General features: G+C 37.0%; 1 protein-coding gene and 1 non-coding gene across 2 annotated transcripts in view; both read right to left on the minus strand.

Annotated features, from left to right (window-relative positions):
• Smp_169450 (DNA replication licensing factor MCM8, putative) overlaps positions 1 to 22,360 on the minus strand; it is a gene marked incomplete at both ends in the record, with an annotated part of 47,103 nt that overhangs the window by 17,727 nt on the left and 7,016 nt on the right. Inside the window, 10 exons of the mRNA XM_018790691.1 lie at positions 3,843 to 3,919; positions 5,753 to 6,010; positions 7,814 to 7,893; positions 9,732 to 9,833; positions 12,522 to 12,566; positions 13,615 to 13,640; positions 15,321 to 15,515; positions 16,888 to 17,199; positions 17,553 to 17,921; positions 19,620 to 19,812. Coding sequence (XP_018646086.1) covers positions 3,843 to 3,919; positions 5,753 to 6,010; positions 7,814 to 7,893; positions 9,732 to 9,833; positions 12,522 to 12,566; positions 13,615 to 13,640; positions 15,321 to 15,515; positions 16,888 to 17,199; positions 17,553 to 17,921; positions 19,620 to 19,812 — 1,657 coding nt within the window. The remainder of the gene's footprint in view (positions 1 to 3,842; positions 3,920 to 5,752; positions 6,011 to 7,813; positions 7,894 to 9,731; positions 9,834 to 12,521; positions 12,567 to 13,614; positions 13,641 to 15,320; positions 15,516 to 16,887; positions 17,200 to 17,552; positions 17,922 to 19,619; positions 19,813 to 22,360) is intronic.
• Smp_sma.rnase_p-1.1.1 lies at positions 399 to 692 on the minus strand. Its single transcript, XR_001974649.1, has one exon.

Raw genomic sequence — 22,360 nt, forward strand, 5'->3', positions numbered from 1 at the left:
TGTTTGAATCTTCCCATTGATGTTTAGGACTGCAACTGGTCAGTCTCTAATTGGCATATGTGCATACTGTGCGTATTGCCTCAATATAGCCTTAATTCACAAGCATGGTAAGTAGAGATGGATAGTGGCTAGCAGTGGAATCGCGATGGCGTTTGAAGCGAACGGTACTGGGTTCGAGTTCCAGAGTGAACATCAACTCTGAGATGCAGGTACATCCAGCTGACGAGTCCCAAATAGGACGAAACGCGTGTCCTGGATTCCACTGCTAGCCACTATCCATCTCTGCTTACCATATTTTGATTGTCGTTTGAAATTTTGACATTACAGATGTCCGAAGGTGGCATATCCATACTCAAAACTCCCTTGCGTATTCGACTACATACCGGTCGTGTCACGTAAAACGCCGCCTGGGTAGTAGTCTGAATTAAGTTTTGACAGCCAATCTCGCTTTACGCGCTCAGCACAGACCATCTCATTCTGACGGCACACCTCCCCCTCACGAGAATCAGTCCCGATCGCCGGGTGTGTGGTGCGACCATCAGAGTCTTGTCTGTTAGCCTGCACTCCTGTTAGTGGAGCCTCTCATCACGAGAGTTTGCTGCTGCACGTCTCAGACCTTCCCGCAAGGCACACACGGGTGACCGATTATGCACCCTTCAGGTAACCTCACAGTGGCTCTCCCCCAGGCGACAACAACACGCACTTGGTATCACTGTCCAAACTAAAACTTCACATAAACAGTATAAAAGTATAATTTGCATGATGTTTTCAAACATCTAACTGAGGATATCCTGGTTGATCCTGGGTTAAGAGACAAGAATTAAAAACCAACCTGTACGATTATTTCTTTACAATCGACTTTATTTCTTCTGAACTTCTGTATTTTAAATCCACACCATTTAAGTAGTATATGCGGTATGTACACAGTGAGTTAATTGACTTCCAATCAGACATACCATCAGTTGTCATTGAACAACAGACTTCCATAAACGAAATAATACTATAAACATTTATTCTTTTTGCTTGCGATGAAGAAAGGAATTCATGAGTAATCGCTACCATGATTGTTAATATGACTATATATACTACTTAAGTAGTGTTAATTTGGTTGCTCTGTGCTGAGCGCGTGAAGCGAGATTGGCTGTCAAAACTTAATTCAGAATACTACCTAGGAGGCGTTTTGCGTGACGCGAACGCTACAATCTACACAAATCCCCCAAATTGATAATAAACATGCTCACTAGTGACTAACTTTAAGATGGATTTCCTGGAGTTCTAGTGAGGAGTCGTGACCATAGAGTCCAGTCCATGTCAAGTGTGAGACAGTTATCCACCTCAGACAATAGATGAACGGTTGAGCAAGATCATTGATTGGTCGAAGCTAGGCACTAACACCGTTAGATACCAGTTTAATGCTTTAGAGGTTAGGCATTTGAGTGCGAGGCCGAAGGTCCTGAATTCGGATACCACGTGCGTAATCATGAATGCGCACTGTTAAGGAGTCCCATATTAGGACGAAACAGCCGTCCGGTGCTTCCTCGTTTTCAATAGTGATCTAGCTCTGCTTGACTCGTGAACCCAATTTTGATTTTGATTATTACCATGAAGAAGTTCAGGCAAGTTCACCAGACGAAACATTGGAATTATTTAAATTCCAATCGCGAAGATTGTTTCAAATATAATTTTTACATATGTTGTTGTGACGTGCGCTGCTCGACATCTGATACTGATACACAGTATGCTACGTTCTAAGCCCCCAACCTACTACTTCATCATGAACATCAGAGAGAGAAAGTGTATTGGACTATGGAATAAAATGCACAAATACTCATTCATATATATACCAGTCTATCCTTAGGAAATTGACCCATTGAAATAAACTTGACCTTTAAGTCACTTCTGGCTGTCATCGATTAACCTTCTCATTTGGCCACTTCTGATTAGCTCAACATATCAAATGTCTTATTCGATTTAATGGTCATGGTATAAGTTGACAGTTGTACATATCTTCTCGCTGTCTTCTATCTACTTCCGACTATCGGCATATATATCTAAGGCCTTTCTATGGTTGCATTTCGTTTTTCAATATTCACAGTTAATGTTCACTTAAACTTTTTAAAGTCATTTTCGCAGTTAATATTTCTAAGATAGAAATGTGGGAACATTGATATTTTTAGTTAAACTGAAATATCTGGTTAGCTTTTTACACATTTCAGTAGGTATGTAAAGGATGAATAGCAACTAGAAAGGGTTGTCCAAGACAGAGTTCCATGGAGAATCCTGGTGGGGGGCCTATGCTTCAACACTATGGGGTAACAAGCGTAAGTTAAGCTGAAATATAAGGACGAAGTAGAATGACTTTTCAAACGACCCTAATGACTTGTTGATCTGATTCAGTTGATCATCAGAGGTCAGAAAATTTGAGTAAATGATTCATAATGTTAATACAACGATTTAAGCATTAGGATTAATATTCAGAGTTAAGGACTTGGATTATTTCTTTTATTCATTTATTTATTTAAGCACATAAATATTGGTACAAATGGGCACCAGATATATATGCGCTGCACAAATCTCATTTGATTTGTGGGAGGGCTATGATACTGCCCAAGTGCCCAAACTAAAGCAGGTGGTTTCCTTAGGGGGCCACACCCGGAGCCTTTGACCTAAAGGTGTGATCCACAAGACAGTGGAGCATCGTAGGGAGATGCAGTCCCATGGTAGCCAGTGACCAACGTCTGATTTATACGCCATTTGTTCTCTTAGGATACTGGAGCCCATGTCCACCATTGGTTTGGAATCAGGGTTTTCCAATTCCCCTAGGTGGACTCGCCGTCTCCATCAACCCGGTTAAAGGGCCGGACATTCGCTTTCCGTCCTCTCAATTTCGTAAACAACACCCTCACCACGAGAAGGCAGTGAGTAGGACTTCCCTGGCAGAGGTTATATACGCGTTGCCATGTGAGAGCATTTGGAGAGGGAGAGTGGACTCTCCCCACTCTCAGTCGTACCAGGGTATATAGGGGTGGATTATTTCTTACTATTAGTCTATATGTATTCTAATCTTAAATCATATACTATTAGTGTTGATCCAAAGTTAAAACCCTAAATCTTGATGTCAAGTTCTAACTCTTACCTTAAACTTATCATCTTAATCTTAAATTGTAACTCTAATGCCAAACTGTAAATCTTATTCTTAACTTTAACTTCAATTCTCCCGTATTTCTTTAATCAATAAAACAAACTAGTCACCTAACTCCGCCTGTAACCCCTCCGGGGGCTACTGCCAGTCCCAAGCCCGGATAAAGGAGGAGGGTTGGCATGTAGTTAGTGACCCCATCCCATAGAAAACCAACTCGCTTAAGAAAACACTAACCACAAAAGAAATATTCAAAGTAACTAGTCACCTATGTTCAGTAGACAACATTCGATTATGATATATTTTTTTCTGGTTAGCGTTTTTTTAATCGAGTTAGTTTTCTATGGGATAGGGTCGCTAACCCCATGCCCAACCCTCCTTCTTTACCCGGGCTTGAGACCGTCAGTAGCCCCCGGAGGAGCTACAGACGGATCGTAAATTTCAAGTGATTTATATGAACTTAGCAACAACAACAAAAGAGGAATACCTGTTACCATTGGCGCTTCATTATGATTTGGTAAATTAGTTAATTCCATTGATGAACCACTAGTTTCTAAGGTACGTTGAGCTAATTTCTTTAAAACTGTATAATCCATAAATTGATATTTTGTTATTGAATGTTTCAATGGATCATCAATCTTTTCTTGATGTAAAAGATAATTTTTCAAATTTGTATCATATTTATAATTGGATGAAAATTTACTCCATTTACTACGAGTATCCGTTGATTTGGCATTTAATCTACGTAGAATATTATCTTTTCTTTTGCGTATTGCATTACTGTAACAAAGAAAGAAAGAAGGAAAGTTAAGGTTCTCCTGAATGGCAACGAACGTTCATCATTATATTATTCAGATTAAGATATCCAACACTACCAAATCCAGACAATCTTCATCATTTCAATACTACAACTTACAAAGAGACCATCACCGACTCTGATAAGTTGCGACGGATCGGATCAAAGTAGGTTGAAATAAAAGATTGGGGACAGTTAGAAAAAAACACGTCATCAATCTATGAATTTACTGATTCTTGGTTTTCTTAGATGGCTTAAATGACTTGAAACCGGTTTTCGTAATGCAAATTAATTCATTCTTTACTTATCTCAACGGGCGATGATTGGCAAAGCAAGGGCAGCATTTCTACAATCGAAGAATATATGGAACTTAAAACAAACGTCAACTAACTTCAAAGTGAGAATCTTCAATACAAACGTCAAGACAGTCGTACTGTAAAGAGCTGAAACGTGGAGAACAACAACAACCATCGTCAAAAAGGTACAAGTATTTATAAACAGTTGTCTACGCTAAATGCTCAACATTCACTGGCCGGATGCTATCAGCAACAGCGTTTTATGGGAGAGGACAAACCAGCTTCCAGATGAAGAGGAAATTAGGAAAAGGTGTTGGAAGTGGATAGGACATACATTAAGGAAATCACCGAACTGCATCACGAAGCAAGTATTAATTTGGAAGCCGGAAGGGAAGCGGAAAAGAGGGAGGCCAAAGAACACATTACGCTGCAAAATAGAAGCAGATATGAAAAGGATGAATGTTAACTGTAAAGAACTGGAAAGGATTGCGCAGGACAGAGTCGGGTGGAGAATGCTGGTGGGCGGCCTATGCTCCTCCACGAGGGGTAACAGGCGTAAGTAAGCAAATAAGTAAGGAAGTAACCTATTTCAAGATTTTCAGTTTTAGGATCATCCAATACTTTAAATCCCATGACTTCATTACTTCAGCTCATAGTTATATTCTATATTTGTGATAGATATTTTAAGAGATAAACTTCAAGTATAAGCATGATCACATTGTTCCGAAGGTATTAAGCAAATATATCTCAACTCTGATAAACTTCGTCTTCTCAAAGATCCTTCCTGAAGATTTATTTGAGTTACAATTTGGTTCTCCTCACAGATTGAATTCAACCGGAGAAATTTAAGGGAAGAAATAGGAACTGAACGTGCATTTCGTCCATGTCAGTAACACATCTTCAACCCTATAAGGGATGAAAACTCGTGTTGGTTACTTCATCCTAATACCTTCTTATGCATACAAACCATACTACTCAATTATATTCACTAACTTATCTGATTTTTGATCACTTGTTTCAAAACATGTGCCTCGAATCGCTACCCCGTTCTCTGATAATTTTATGTATCTATAGCAATCTGTCACTTTGAATTCATTTGTTGTTGTATTTTTCCGCAGGTGTTACATACAGAACTATTTTAGGGAACGCTCCCTCTTTTATCGTACATCGACTCATATATTAGGCTTTTAATACCTCTAAATGACAGCTGATCAATCCATACAAGTGTTGATTCCAGCTTTATAGAAATTTAGCGTGCGAGGCTGAAAGTTCTAGGTTCGATGCCTGCGCATGGTATCGTGAATGTTTACTTTTGGTCAGTTCCATACCACAACGAAACAGAAGTCTAGTGCCTCCAGGTTTTCATTGGTGGTCTAACTTGTATTGTGTCTTGACAGCAATGAAAATGTAATAGTTTGAATGCCTTCTATCATTTATAACACTTTTCAGTTGACATTACTTTTTAAATAATCAAAATCATCCGTTTGAAAGTTAGATCGAAATTCAAATGTAAGAACTAACCATTTATGATGTATATTTGAAGAATGAACAGAACTACAATTTGAATTTGGATCATCTTCTGTAATTGCTGAACTTTCTTCTTCTTCTCCTTCACCATCACCATCATCCATATTTTGATCTAATTCTAATGAATTATCATTATAATGATCAACTTTTGTTAAAGTAGGCATTTCATTTAATTTAGCTAATACCATACTTAAACTTGGCGCTTCTAGAGGTTGTGGCTCTTTGATAATAATATCAGATGGTTTTGATTCACTAAAATTTGAGGAAAAAAATACCAAAGACTTAATCATTAAAATCTCTCAACTATGAAAATACTAAATTCTCCACAAAACTCCCTCTGATCTATAACCATATGCTCACTAGTGACTGACTTCAAGAGATATTTCCTTGAGTTCTAGTGGGAAGCAGTGACCAGTGGAGTTCTATCAAGTCTGTTGTAGAGATATTAACTCACTGAAGACAATTGGTGAACGGTTGCTCAAAATCGTGGATTGGTTGGAGTTAGACATTAACACCGTTGGATGCCGGGCAGCTCAGTGGTCTAGTGGTCAAGCTCTCGCTCGTGAGACTGGTAGGTCCTGGGTTCGAATCTCGTGAGGCGAGGTCGTGGATGCGTACTGCTGAGGAGTCCCACAATAAGACGAAACGACCGTCCAGTGCTTCCAGGTTTTCCATGTTGGTCTAGCTTCAATTGACTCATGTTTCAACTATGAAAATATTAAGATCTCTATCAGTTTTGTGATTGTCATTATTATTAGTGCTTACCTTAATTAGTAAGTTCAGGAGTTACCCAATCAAATCACAGATCCAAACGACTATTCATTACACCGAGTCTGACCTTGACGAGAACATCTTTACCTTACTAACAATGGACGACCAGTACAATTTTTTAAAATTATAGATTGTTTGGGACGTTAGATCCCTAGAACTCACTTGGTAAATGCCCTATGTGAGGATGGTCCACAGGTGAAGTTAAGGAAGCTCTAAGAAGCCCAGAAGAAGCCGAACATATTCCATCCAATCAGCTTTTGGAAGAATATTCTAGAATTACTACATGTAACTTCCTTATTGGACAATGCTGATAACTACCTGTGTGCGGATTGGATAACTATAATGATGATTTCGTTTCTACTAAAAACTATAAATACCTGACAGTTTTGTACCATAATTAACACTGGTCCGGAATAACATTCCTTCTACTTGTTTTCTGTCTTCTGATTTTGCGACTTGGGGGGGTTCTAGTGTTCTAGTGCTCAAGTATTACGCGACATACTAAGAATCTAAGTTCAAGATATAACACCTTAATTTTGTAATTTTACGTTAAAAATTTGAATTCCTTGTTTTCGCGGAAAAGGTGCTCATTTTCACCTTCATATCATATTTCCCACTTGGAAGGATCTTAGACGCTATTGGCTCGTTGTGTCTTTTAGTATGCTATTTTGTAACGCATCCCAAGGAGAATTTTATGCTGTTGTGATCGCTTGTGCTTCTGCCTGCTTGCGTAATATATTTTCTCACTTCGAACTTGGATTTTTCACTCTAGTTAGCGGGTCTGAGACGTGTCGGAATAGCTAGCTTATTGGTCTTTGGTCACAGAGTCTTTGTTCGTTCTTCGATTAGGAAACTCGTAATCGCTTCAAATATAACAAAATTAGCGACGATGCTGGTGTAAACATGGATCCCTTAAAAGTGAAATTATTGCTTGAGCAGAAGCTGAAACTTATCCAGATGTTAACAGATGCAAAAATCACGCCTAACACTCAAACAAGCACTTCTAATTCTGTAACTACTGCACCTTTATTTGGTGGTCTCGCGAGAAGTATCTCTGAGTTTCATTACGATCTTGAATCCAATGTCACATTTGATATGTGGTTTCGACGTTATGAAGACTTATTCGAATTTGGTTTTGCGGATGGACTCGGTTACCATTAAAAAGACGGTTGTTCTTTCATCTAACAAACTAGTCACGGGAATTTGACAATTTCAAAATGTACACTAATCTTTACAAAGTGTATTTAGTTATATAAAGTAACTGCTTTCCATTTTTAAACTAACCTTGGATTGACATACTTGTGTTCTATCGGTTTCTGATCCAATTTACATTGTGGCGTACAAAATCTCTCAAACTGTTCAAGCTTCAATGGAAATGAAAAAATCATTACAATTAGCCTGTTTCTGAAAAAAACCACTTTCCATATTGTGATATTCATTATTATCCCTTGAACACTATCCCTTAGATAATGTATATTGTCGTATTTCTCCTGCAGTTGTCAATCATTAGTCATAGTTGAAAGCATGAGTCAGTTGAAGCTAGACTACCAAGGAAAAACCTGGGAAGCACTGGACGGCCGTCTCGTCCTATTGTGAGACTAGTAGGTCCTAGGTTCGAATCTCGTGAGGCGAGGTCGTGGATGCGCACTGCTGAGGGGGTCCCACAATAAGAACGAAACGGCCCGTTCAGGTGCTTCCAGGTTTTTTCCATGGTGGTCTAGCTTCAATCGACCTCATGATTTCAACTGTATAAAATTATTAAATACCCAAACTATTGTCTTTTTATATTTACTTTCTTGTAAGCTTTCTTTTGATGCATAAAATGATGTTGTGTCTTACGTTTCCTAAATTAGAGTTGATTGATTGATGGTCTATCATCCAGTTCTCTTCTACTTGTAGGGCAGTTATTCTCAATAATGTAATTTCCTAATTCTGTGGATGCGTGGTTGTAGTTTTTCTCCATATTATTGCATAATTGATTCACAAATTTGGACTGTATAGTCAGAAGTTGTCTGTTTTCTGAATTGTTCTCTATCTGATTATCGGGCAGACAACAGTGGGAAACTTCATTCTAAACCAATAATCATCTAGCATTATTTCCGACCGTTATCCTACATTAAGTTTGTCATTGATTAGCCGGATGATATTGGTACTAGATAGACAATCGATGCTAGCTAATCAGTATTCGAAATGAATCAATCAACTGCTTTTCTATTTTACGGTCTGATCTCACAAGCCCAAAAAACTAATTAAGAATCTCGCGAGTACGGTATCGTGGATGCGCATTTCTGAGGAGTCCTATAGTAGGACGAAACGGCCTTCTAGTACTTCCAGGTTTTCCATCGTGGTCTAGCTTCAATTGACTCACGCTTTCAACTATGAAAATACTAAATCTCTACAAAACCCCTTTCTGATAAGAAAATCTGTTTATTTTCACTGTCACATCCAAAAGGTACACATTAGTTTTTATCCTTAATTAAACTGGTTATTAACATTTACATAGACGTCTAGTACTCAAACTTAATATGACCATGATGTGGCTCGTCTCTATTCAACAATCAATCAAAGAGATTGCATTCTTGTCATTAAAGATGACTACTCGTCATTATTTCCTGTCTCCACTTTCTATTACTGTATATTCTGCTCTCATCCTTTGACTGACTCTATTCACTACATAGGTTGTACTAATTACATCAGTTTACATTTCAAAATGAATTTCTATTTATCTTAACTGTCGTTATGTGATACAAAATTCCTGGAGATTACAAGTAGTCGCCAAATGATATCAAACAGTTCAGAGGAGATCCTCTTTCCCTTTTGTTAATATTCAGGACGGCAGTTGATTGATCAGTTTCTGTTGCCGTATGTGCATCCTGAATGAACTGACTCGTTATATCCTTTGGTTAAAAGTTTTAAGTAAATTTTCGGTATATGGCTGGCACTGTAATTCAACACATTCGTTTCGTCCTACTTGAAATTCTATAACCGGATGTGCCTGAATTCCAATGTTTATATTGACATAACAACTAGACCACAATACCTACCCTAACTAGCTCAGTGTGAATATCAATACTAAGATGCAAGTACATCCAGCTGACGAGTCCCAATTAGAAAGGAATACAGGCTCAGATTCCACATCATATCCGCATATTAAATATACGATTATTAGATAAACATATCTAATCTCTTCTGTTTACTTTACCCTGAAAAGTTGATGTTTTCTTTCTAGTTCGAAAACTTTCTCTTGCTTCTTACGTCGTTCTAGGTGTTCTTTTAATAGTCGAGCACGTTCTTCTGCTTGTTTCTAATATATAAAAACAAAAAAAACAGGAAATATTTGAAATGATAAAAAACGATTGGACAAATCATCATTGCCAAGATATTTCAGTAACAATATTCTTGAAGTATACAATGATGAACACGGTGGATCAGATGCAGATGTGAGGATGAGGGTCGGCAAAGCAAGAGTAGCATATTTACAACTGAAGAACATCCAGAACTCAAAACAATTGTCAACCAACACAAAGATCAGAATTTTCAACACAAATGTCAAGACAGTTCTACTGTATGAGGCGGAGATGTGGAGAACTACGAAAACCATCATGCAGAAGATACAGGTGTTTATTAACAGTTAACTACGCAAGATACTTCGAATCCGTTGACCAGACACTATCAGCAACATTCTAATGTGGGAGAGAACAACCCGGATTTCAGAAAAGGAAGAAATCAGGAAGAAACGCTGGAAGTAAATAGGACATACATTGAGGAAGTCACCCAACTGCGTCACAAGACAAGACCTCACATGGAATCCTGAAGGCCAAAGAACACATTACGCCGAGAAATGGAGACAGACATGAGAATAATGAACAAAAGTTGGATAGAACTAGAAAAGAAGGAGCAGTGCAGGGTGGGTTGGCGAATGCTGATAGGCTGCCTATGCTACATTAGGAGTAACAGGCGTAAGTAATACAATGTTGAGTGACATATATTTGAAGGGCATTATTGCCTGAATAAATGTTGATAACAATGACCGGATTTTATTTCTAGAAACATTTACACATTGTGAGAAGTTATTTCTTTCATTGATGAATCAATAATCTGACTTGAAATTCACGCTTCATCATACCTGGGATTCATTCACTAAATAGTCTCACCTACGTTATGATTATCATTAGAATAATACGATGCTATCAACATATAGGTAGAAATTAGTGGCTCCTTATTTTGACGCCAAATAGAATGGACGATGATGATATCGAAGGGCGCACCATTATAAGTGCCCCGTTATCTAATTCCAATTCGGTCGTATGAATAATTTATCAAAATCTACATGACACAAATATTCGTATAATATTATTGACTTAAATCATCTACGCGAACAATGTGAGATAATAAGTTAAATACGAGAATGAAGCAAGTTCCAATACGTGCACTTCTTACACTTATTCATCTGAAAATACACTTAGCGAAACCATAAGAGGAGGAGGAGGAGAGAGAGAGCGAAGCCACACCAAATCACAAGCAATCAAGAAGGAGAATGAGCCAACTCCATTTGATAAAGCATGACCAAAATAAATTACAGACACTCAATCAACGCAATAAGCCAATAACACACACACACACACCATCATATAAAAACAGTCACCATTTATAAGCGAGTAAGTGAGTGACAAGGTCAACATTTGGCTTCACAATAATGTACAATTTGGTCTGTCTAGAAACTAGAATAACCTGTATGGCCTTGTCATGGTACCAGCCACCACAAGTCATATTATAAACATGCAATGTAATATACACTCACTCACATTTATAACGTTATCAAACATCCACGTGAAAGAAGATCAACACAAGCATTTAGATGAACTAATACAGGTCTGAGTGAGTAGCACATGGCATTTGCTAAGCTTATTGTAATCCTATTGGTTGTTCTATGTATTTGTATTTTTAATGGTGACACCGGTGATTATATATTTTTAATCAACACATGGCATTTACATTCATAAGCCATGTCTTCAAGTTTGAACTAAGGAAAATCTTAATTAGGCTGATGATTTTTATGTTGTGTTTCTGTTGCACTAATAAGTCTAATCTATATGTATCCGCGAAAAAATTTCGACAGTCAACAGCTAATCAAAACTAGTAGGACTTTGAAAAGGTAGTTACGATAATGTCATCTATTAGTCGGATTGAAAACCGGGATTTAGTAATCAGGTTTATTAACAACAATATCTTACTTACTTACGCTTATTACCCACAAACTAGCATGGGCCGCCGACCAGCATTCTACAACCTACTCGGTCCTGGGCCTTCTTTTCTAGTTCTATTCAATTTTCGATCATTATTCTCATGTCTGTCTCCATTTCTCGGCGTAATGTGTTCTTTGGTCTTCCTTTTCTCCTTTAGCCTTCAGGATGGCAAGTGAGGGCTTGTCATGTGACGCAGTTGGCTGCTTTCCTCAATGTGTGTCCTATCCACTTCCACCGCTTCTTCCTGATTTCTTCCTCCGCTGTAATCTGGTTTATTCACTCCCACAATAAGTTGTTGCTGATAGTTTCTGGTCAACGGATCCTAAGTATTTTGCATAAACAACTGTTAATAAACACCTGTAACTTCTGAATGATGGCTTCCGTAGTTCTCCAGGTTTCCGTCTCATATAGTAGAACTGTCTTGATATTTGTAACTGCAAAGATACTCCACTTTCTCTTCAGCAAGATTTGGGGTGAAGAACAACTATCAACAGACCAGAAAGAAGGACTTCTACTCAAAATACCAAAGAAAGGCGATCTCATCAAGTGTGGTAACTACAGAGACATCACTCTTCTCTCAATAACAGTATCAGGTTACTTATTTACTAACAATTTATCTTGATGAAGTTTACGCTTTGAGTAAGTTTATTTAACAGTCATATGATTTCATTAGAGCTTTTGTTGATTTCAAATTATGGTGAATATATATTTAACCCAATGTAGTTTCAATAAAAAAACGTACTTACTTTTAATGCTTCGAACTTTTGTCGTTTCTCTTCCAAAGCTTTTAACTGGTGGAGAATATGAAAAAGAAGAATATGATGTGTAATACAATTATTCTGAGATTTCTTATGTGTAAATTATTTGATTCATATCATAAGCTAGACCATCATAGAAAACCTGGAAGCATTGGACGGCCGTCTCGTCCTATTGTAGGACTCCTCAGCAGTGCGCATCCACGATCCCGCATCGCGAGATTCCAACCCAAGACCTACCAGTCTCGCGCAAGAGCACTTAACTGATAGACCACTGAGCCAACCGGCATCCGATGGTTTTAATGTCTAACCTCAACCAATCCACGAAGTTGAGTAACCATTTCACCAATGTCTTCAGTGAGTTGATATCTCCCTCATATATCCCCTCATATCATAATTGTTGTTAATGTATTACAGAAGAAATTTGAAATAGTTCAAAATAAGACGAAGTGATTTAGGCTTATTTGTTTTTCATGTTTATCGTAGAAGTTAGGTAACACTGGTTCTAATACCATAAGAAGTATTAGCTAGTAAGACGGCAAATATACCTTGGTAAAGAGTAGAATTTAGCACGAGGCTTAGATTTAGTGTCTCCTACTGACTACTTGCAGCTACTTAAAACCAAAAAGCGATCTAAAGAATCTTTAATTCAACTAGTCAAAGGTAGTTATTTTCTAGTCTACCAGTGGTCTCTACAAAAGAAAAGAGAAGAATTACCCTACTTTATATATCTCTAAATTCAGTTCACCATTGTGCTATATCAAAAATTGATTGAAGTAGAAAATGCATACCATTGGCTATCGAACTAATGCTTTTAGTTGTTAAGAGCCTACTGAAATGTGAACGGCTGAGTTTCGATCCCTTGTGAGTTTGTACGTGCTGACACTTAAAGAATCATAAATAATGATCAAATATCTGTTCAGTGAATCATAGTTTATAATGACACGTCAATTGAAGTCAGCCTGTAACCAATATCATTTACAAATCAAAAGAATACACACAACAACCCCTTCAAAGAATCATAACTATGCGAATTTCTTTAAAAACCAACATGACAACTTTAATATGTTTCATTGCTACTTACCTCTCTTTGATGTTCTAGTATACGTCCTATGTAATGTATAAATGAACAAGACACTTAAGTTATATTTGAAAAATGATGAAAGATTTTAAAAGTTATAAAAACCAAATGTGATACAACAACATTGGAAAGGCTACAATAACATTTTTGGTACTGAAATTATTAGAAAAAGATATTTGATAAATCTTCTGATTGAACGGTTGCATCCGTTCCCTAAGCTCTTCTAATAATCCTAGGCTAATTCTAAATGACAACATGAGAGAAAAGGCGCGAAATATGAAAAGAACACTTTACATCAAGTAAGCAAAGATGGATAGTGGCTAGCAATGGAATCCAGTTTGACGCGCGTTTCGTCCTAATTGGGACTCGTCAGCTGTGGGAAGATTCAAACAAGTAATACTAAGTGAATTTAAACTTCACCCGATTGCACAATCAAGTGACTATCTGGACTCAGTAGCTGAGTGGATAATGCGATGGCGTTTGAAGAGAACAGTACTGGGTTCGAATCTCAGAGTAAACGTCAAGTCTGAGATGCAGGCACATCCAGCTGATGAGTCCCAAATAGGATGAAACGCGCGTCCTGGATTCCACTGCTAGCCACTATCCATCTTTGCTTACAATACTTGTGAATTAAGGCTACATCGAGGCAATACGCACAGTATGCACATATGCCAATTAGAGACTGACCAGTTGCAGTCCTAAACATCAATGGGAAGATTCAAACAAGTAATACTAAGTAAACGTTACATCAAGGTTAGTTTATGTACAAAAAATCTGGGGTATTCATAGCATTTCAGACGGCTATGGGCTTCTAGAAAGTTCTGGAACCTTTCTAAACATAGTAGTAGGATAAGTAATCATCCATTCAGTGATTCGACACGTGGCTCTTCACTTTCTAGGAGTTACCGATCGGATAAAATGCTTCCCATGGTTTTCATAGCTCTTTTGGAATTTTTTCGAGGAATTTTTTGGGTCTCCTACAATATTACACAATTTATAGCTTAAAGATAAATGATTCTGCCAATTAACATGAAATTGAAGATACGTTGATCTGTAGAAATCCGTCTATACTTTGACGTGACCAAACACTCAAAAAAAACATTCAAGGGACAATTACATAAAATATCTTCGTCTTATTGGTTACTGACTAGCTAGAACAACACATTTAACCGAACAATAAATAAACTAACAAATGTAGGAAGAATTCGTGAAGCTTACTGAAGATGTGAATTGTTTTAAATTATTTTTTAGTACTTACTAATTGTAAGTAGTATAACGTTTACTTTAAAATAAAAATGTTTGGGCATTAAACAGGCTGAGACCCGATTTCGGTTTACTCAACGTTATTGTATTTCCAGTGAATATAAACATACGCTGAAGATCATCATAGGAATTAGAGTAGCTTAGAATTAAGAGAAGCAGAATTAATATGCAGTCATGACTTCTCGTAGGAATTTCAAGAATCCATTTTCAATGCCGGTCATTACTCCGGGAGCCCATATATTTAATGACTTTTACAATATAATTGGAGAGATGATCTTAGTTAAGCCACCATTAAAAAACCTGGAAGCACTGGATGGCTGCTTCGTTTCTTAGCGATGCGCATCCATGAAGCTACATTGGGAAACTGAAACGTTTTATTGGCTAATTCAAAGTTAAAATTTTCACTTTATAGCTAAGCTGTTAATTAACAATGATAATTAGATTACCTCTTTCGTTAAGATTTACAAATGGTGAACCGCCTAATATATCAGCTACACCCATAATATGACCAGCACCACGTGCACGATTCATTGCAGCTTGTTGTCTAACAGAGATAAAATCTTCAACTAATTTGGTTTGTTTAATTGCTGATTGAATTTGTTCATTTCTACGTAAATTTGATTCGTACGGCTTTGAATAGACTAAATGAAAAGAAAACATGAAGACAAAAACAAAGTTGCATAATAAGTAAGAATAAGATGAAGGAGGTGGGGGCAACTTCAGGAAACTTCCGCTACAAGAATTTATTCCATCATAGTAGAAAAACGTTTTCTGGACCATATATGGTTTCCATAAAAGAATCTAATAGAACAAGGGGAATACTCGGGGAGTCTGACCTGTCGGAACAAATATATAATGAATAAATACCTCTATTTTAATTGAATAAATATTTCATTGTATTGGTAAATTGTCCTATCTATTTATGGGCTTTCATGTAACTGTTGATAGACATTTTACCATTTTTAATCTATAGGCAAGTGACCTTGCCATGTAGAGTTGAAGGTCTTATGTGAGAATGGAGGTTCACCATTGACATTAAGGATGGTTCGGCATTACTTTGGCAAGTTTTGCTGACTGTTCATGTGGAAAGTTGGTTTGCTGGTTAATCGATTTCATTCATACTGGTGGTTGCTTTTCAGTGTTCTCAAGGGCTATTGTCATTGGAACATTGTAAGGCATGTTGCCATTGCTAACAGTAATGAGTTTGACTGTCTTGTAAGCGGAATGACTCAACTTTGGCCTGTTCATGCTGTGTATAATTGATTTACTCTATCACTTATCGGAATAATTATACATGTGATGTGAATGTGTATATGAATGGTGCGAATGGTCCACTAGGGTGTCTGGTACCTGTGTGGTTGCGTCACAGAATTGAGCTGTACTATTCAGATTGTAGCGTTGAGGCCCATATAGTGTCTGAAAACCATTTCTATCAAAACAATGGAAATTTAGTGTAATGTAATCAAAATTCTTTTCTGTTTAGCGTTTTTTAGTGAGTCAGTTTTCTACGGGATAGGGTCACTAACTCCATGTCTAACACTTCTCCTTTAATCGGGCTTAGGATCGGCAGCAGTCACAGAGGGACTCCAGTCGGAGTTGTAATTTAATCATATATTCCACAACTTAATCCTTTATTGAATAAGTACTTGGGATAATGTTTGAATTTTACAGTGAAACTATGATGTCATTAAACTTGATCATCATTGGTTCGTTGATATACAGTATCGTTTAAACTGTAGGATTTCATTAACTAATAAATCTTTTACGCCCTACTTTGTCAGTGTGTATTACAGCCAGCGCTTTTGGTCATTTTTTTATTCATTTATTGGATGATCTATCAGTTTAAGCATTTTCGGTTATCCACAACTGTCTGGTTCTCCTGAAAATCAATGCAAAATTACCCTGGCCCACAAGGGTATATTATGTAACTGTGAATAGGCAAGTGATCTAATGACATAGATCCAGAAGAAAATATATATTCTGAATGGATGTCCTTTGGCACAATGGTTACACGTTTGGTATGGATGGCACATAAGTTGGTGTCCTCGAAAAAGCCAACAAGATAAGCTTCGCTTGCCTCCTGAAGAGCAGAAACTGCTGAACTTTGGAAACGTAGATCGGTCTTAAAGTCCTGCGTAATCTCCCGAACCAATTGCTGGAAGGGTAGTTTACGGATGTGCAGCTCGTTTGGTTTTTGGTAACGACGGATCTCACGTAACGCTACTGTTCCAGGACGATAATGATGTGGCTTCTTAACACCACCTGTAGCCGGCGCACTTTTCCGCGCAGCTTTAGTGGCTAGTTGCTTCCTGGGAGTCTTCCCACCTGTATTCTTGCGAGCAGTCTGTTTCGTGCGTGCCATGACTGTGAACAAGTCCAGTGCTTCCAGGTTTTCCATGGTGGTCTAGCTTCAATTGACTAATGATTTCAACTATGAAAATGCTAAATTCTCCACAAAACCCCTTCTGTTATGAAAATGTCAATGGAGCGTATTTGAATATCCAGATTAATAAAATATAAATGATGTGACATTTAGGACTTAAAATGAAGTATCCAATGACGATTACCCTCTGATATACAGTACTCATCTACTAGATAAGCGGGCAAATGACCAAAAGTGGAAACTTTATTTCTCATCTCAGACATTCTATACTGAATAAAAAAGAATGAAAACGTACTTGGTTGATATTTATTGTCTTCATATTTGTCATTTTCACTGAGACATTGATCACTTATAACATCATCAGTACTATTATTGTTCTTATTACCATTGTTCATAATATTGATTTTATCATGAATGTTACTGCCGTCAATAGTAGTAATATTATTTTCTTTGTTACATGGATAGAGTAAAGGGCACATATCATTCGGTTTCATCGGTAGAACAGCTTGACATGGTTGTAGATAAGACGGTTTTATGTTGATCTGAGGTGTTGATGGTGTTTGTGGTGTTGTTGATACTATTCCGATTGCAAGAGATTGTGAAGGAATCGATACCGAGATTGTATCGATTGGCTTGGAGGTTATAACTTCCGAATGTTTAACACCTTACGTTAAGGATAATTAGAATAATAGAACAATTAAAACCAATACATATCAAATATTGTTTAAAAAAGAATGAATAGAACGTATGCGGTCATTATAAACGGTAAAAGTGGAAGCAATAAACTCATGATCCTATGGTGAAGTCATACAGCCAATTTTATAGGTTTTTGATAACAGTAAGGTGTCTCTTACAGAAAGCCAGCATCTGCAGAAATGTTATCATCTCACAACCAAAGGAAAAGGTTAGAAAAGATCAAATTTAGAGATAGTATACTCCGCCTATTATAATTACTTCCCCTCGTTGGTGGTAAAGGTATTACAAGTAAGGAGGGAACTCGTCTAAAACTACTAGAAAAAGGTCGTGTGTAACTGGCCTCAAGTAGTTGTTTCTTGGGCACTATTTTTACGCTCACCAGCCTTCAAAGCCACTTCTTACCCGGTTTCTTTTTCAGATCTTTCGAAAAAATATCCTAGATAGCAGTGAGGTGTCAAACTTACTCATACCTCTAACAGTACTTGGATATAACCTCTCTCTTACTGAAACTCTATTACATGTTATTTCTTTTGTTTTCAATAACAACCCTGAACTTCCACTTTCTGAATATGTCCATCCGCCGACTAATCGACGGGCAGTGACGACCGATGTAGCAGTAGGTTAGAAGAAAGGTAGAAGCGGCCAAACTAAGAAAAGGCATCAGTCAGTGAAGTCAATGACTGAGCCATGTTAATTAGTGTAGACTACCTGTTTGGGATTTTCGTGATTATTGTAACCAGTGGTTAGAAACATTGAACGACATAGCTCAAAACGTTTTTCAATGACAAATGTGACAAATTCTAAGCTTCTGAATCCTTCAATACACTAATTTGTATTCTCTTCTCGAATTGTATTTCGAATGCCTAGTATTTTTTGTTATCACTAATACTGTTACTGCCTAGCCTACTCTGGGATTTGTTCTGACAATTTCATCTCACTATTCTAATCGGTCACAGTTGCTTGAAGCTATATGTCAGGTTCTGCGTTGCGTTCGACTAATTGACTAACTGACTTCTTTCTTAGTTAATTTTGTGATCATATGTTTATGAGGATTTTTTAAGTAGATAAAATGTCGACTTAGTTGTTTAAATGGTGAAAGGTATTCCCTTATAAATCGTTAGTTCACAATATCAGCGAATGTTAGTATGAACTATGTCATCGGGTGCAGAGATTTTGACTGGGGATCCTAGGTGACAGGTTCCAGAAGTAGTTGCAGCGTTCCAGACCCATGAGCTCTTTATCCTTCTCTATGTTTTATGTGCCAATATTATTTTGTACTTTGTATTGATTGACTTCGTTCATCCCAAACTAGATCATCCATATGATTATTTCGCATTACCATGCATCCTGATCTTACCGAAGTTACAGAGATCCCACTCGCTCTCTTGAGGTAGTCATGAAAGGCCATATTCTTATAGCCTCTTCCATAAAAGTTCTACTCACTATCTCCAAATAACTTTAGGGTATTTTTGAGGAAACTAGAAGACGAAAGCATACGTCTGGCGTCCAGACTAAGTTACTGACTACATAGAGTCCTTTCTTGAGGCTTTTGGAGACTCAAATTCCAAAAAAAGTGCGGAACATCTGTTCCGAAATTCCCCCCAAAAAACAATTAGCTTATAAATCGTACAAAACACTTGACTATACAATAAATAAAGAAACTTACAATTATAATTATCATAATCTTTACAGTTTATTTGTTGTATACGATCTCTTTCTTGTTTGTATTTTGTAAATGCATCAGCTACAATTACACTTGGTGATGAAGAAGGATTACAGTCATAAGATTGATTAGTTGAATGGATAGTTGGTTTGTAATATACATCTTTTATTTTGGGATTTTCATCAATTATATTCACCTAGAAAAATACAAACGAAGTCTGGTCTAAAGACATTGTACTAACCATAAGAGTCAAAAGTATTGAGCTAGATTCTTAAGTGACGTTATAAGTATGCACTGTTAGGGAATTCGAAAGTTAGAACGAAGTGTTTGTACAGTACTCATTAGTCTTCGCAAGCCTAATGTCTTAAATTTTAGTTGTTAATGAGGCCATGCGGGAGTAATTTAGAAGAAAGCTAGGAGAAACAAAACCGAAACATGGAATCAGTCAATCAAGTCATTGACTATTGGACTTAACCGTATAGGTAAGTAATAACTACCTGGTTGGGGTCTGCTTGATTGTCTAATCAATCGCTGGAGATGTTGGTTGATATGGCGCAGATTTATATCTTCTTTAGTCTCCTCTTAACTCTGAATTTCTTAACAATCTTGTACTGTTCCCATTCCACGGACTTTTTTAATCTCTTTTTGCATCATATCCACCATACCTAATCTTTTTAGTATCATTGATACTACTAATGGCTTGGTATTTGTCTTTATAATCTCATCTTGTTTTGCCAATATGATATAGGGACTTGAACCGATGAAATGTTTGTCAAGTTCTCTACGTTATGACGCTAAAGATATGTATAGGAAAACATTTCTACACCGAACCCATCGTTAAAAATCCTAAAAATTTCATAAGATATGATGAGATCAATTGAGTAGTATGTTTTTTGGAAATCTATTACAATGAATCAAGTGTATTTGATCTACATATTTGTTTAAAAAAATCTTGAACTGATTTAAGTTAGACAACTATTGAACATCTGGAAGTAATGTACAGCTTTCTGGTCTTAGTATGGTACTTTTCAGAAGTAAGTAGCCATGACTACATGATAGTGGGTCATTCAGGTCTGTGGACTCTTAACAATATGACCGCTTACCCGGGATATAGGGGTGCACAAGTCTAGTTTCAATAAATTCACGATATTATACAACCATCTTTCATTATCTTCGGTGAATAACTTCCTCACATGATTGAACTCAACTTGTCACAGCTTCTCACTGAAACTCCAGGTATCACCTCTCGAGGTCAGTCACTAGTTAGCACATAATAATTATCAGTATAGAGTTGTGGAAATTTCTAAGTTTTACTGAAGTCAACGGTTATCCAACTTAAATTGGTCCGTGATCTTAAAACAATGAAAATAATCTCTACAACACTATACCTATAATTATCCTCTTTCTCTGGCGCGAGACTGGTAGGATGTGGGTTCGAATCTCGCGAGGCAAGGTCGTGGATGCGCACTGCTGAAGAGTCCCATGATAGGACGAAACGGCCGTCCAGTGCTTCCAGTTTTTCCATGGTGGTCTAGCTTCAATTGACTCATGATTTCAACTATGAAAAATTCATCTTTTTGTTAATTTTCTCTCATTTTCATTATGCCGTTCTGAGAAAAATGCTCTGAGATTATCCATAACCTTTCAATTGTTCAATAAGTGTGCACTTTTTGGTCATTTTTTTCAATTTAGTCAGTAGATCAATGTTTTATAGTTAAGTGTAAATTTTATTAGTAATTTCATTTCAAGAATCTGAAGTTGTCCGCAATTATTTACTATGAACATACCAATGTTGTCAAGCCAGAAATGACGAATAAAATGTACAAAGTTCATGGAACGACATACTTATTGAGAACTTGATAACTAACTCAAACCGAATAGATTGATAGTTTAGACGAATAATTTAATAGTTGAGATCATGAGTCAATTGAAGTTATACCATTATGGAAAACTTGGAAGCACTAGACGGCCGTTTCGTTCTATTGTTGGACTCCTTTCAACCGTGCGTATTCATGATCCCGACCCACGGGATTCGAACCCCTTCTTTTATGTAATACTAAATTGTTAATCTAATAGATTCACTTGAATTATAGAAACCACTTACCATATTTTTCTCATTAACAGCAGGTGTAATACATAGAGGTGAATGATCTAATAACTGTTTCCAACCTTGTTCTTTTATTTTGTTTCTAGCTTCTAACTAATAATAATAATAACAATAATAAGAAGAATACAGTGGTCATGATACAGTCTTAATAATATCAGTATATTTAGTGCAATGATCCTCAATAATGATTCATTTTGAAGAATCTAAAGTAGTATGATTCAGATGTATAATCTAGTGAATAACATAGATACAGACTTATATCCAGGTTAAGTGTATCTTACTATTTTGAACTCGGTATTTAGATTTACCTCCATTCATATTGTTATGATAGTTCATGAATGGACGCAAATTGAGCATTGGTTAAATTTTTCTCTGTTAGTTTAATGAATTGCAGTAGCTAGTATTGTTAAACAAGAAACAAATTCATCGTACTTGATTGTTGAAAGATACGTTTTATGGGTAGATGCTTTTGTGTTGCTTTATTTTCCATATCAGTGATATTTCATACGGCGATTACTGATGGAACGGATAAGGCATGGCTATGTGTAAGGATGGCTCGTTGGCAAACTCTAGGAAGCCTCAAGAAGCCCAGAAAGAGCCGAAGATATCCCATCCAATCACCACTAGGGGAACATTC

The sequence above is a fragment of the Schistosoma mansoni genome, assembly GCF_000237925.1.
Source record: "Schistosoma mansoni, WGS project CABG00000000 data, supercontig 0041, strain Puerto Rico, whole genome shotgun sequence".
Lineage (NCBI taxonomy): Eukaryota > Metazoa > Platyhelminthes > Trematoda > Strigeidida > Schistosomatidae > Schistosoma > Schistosoma mansoni.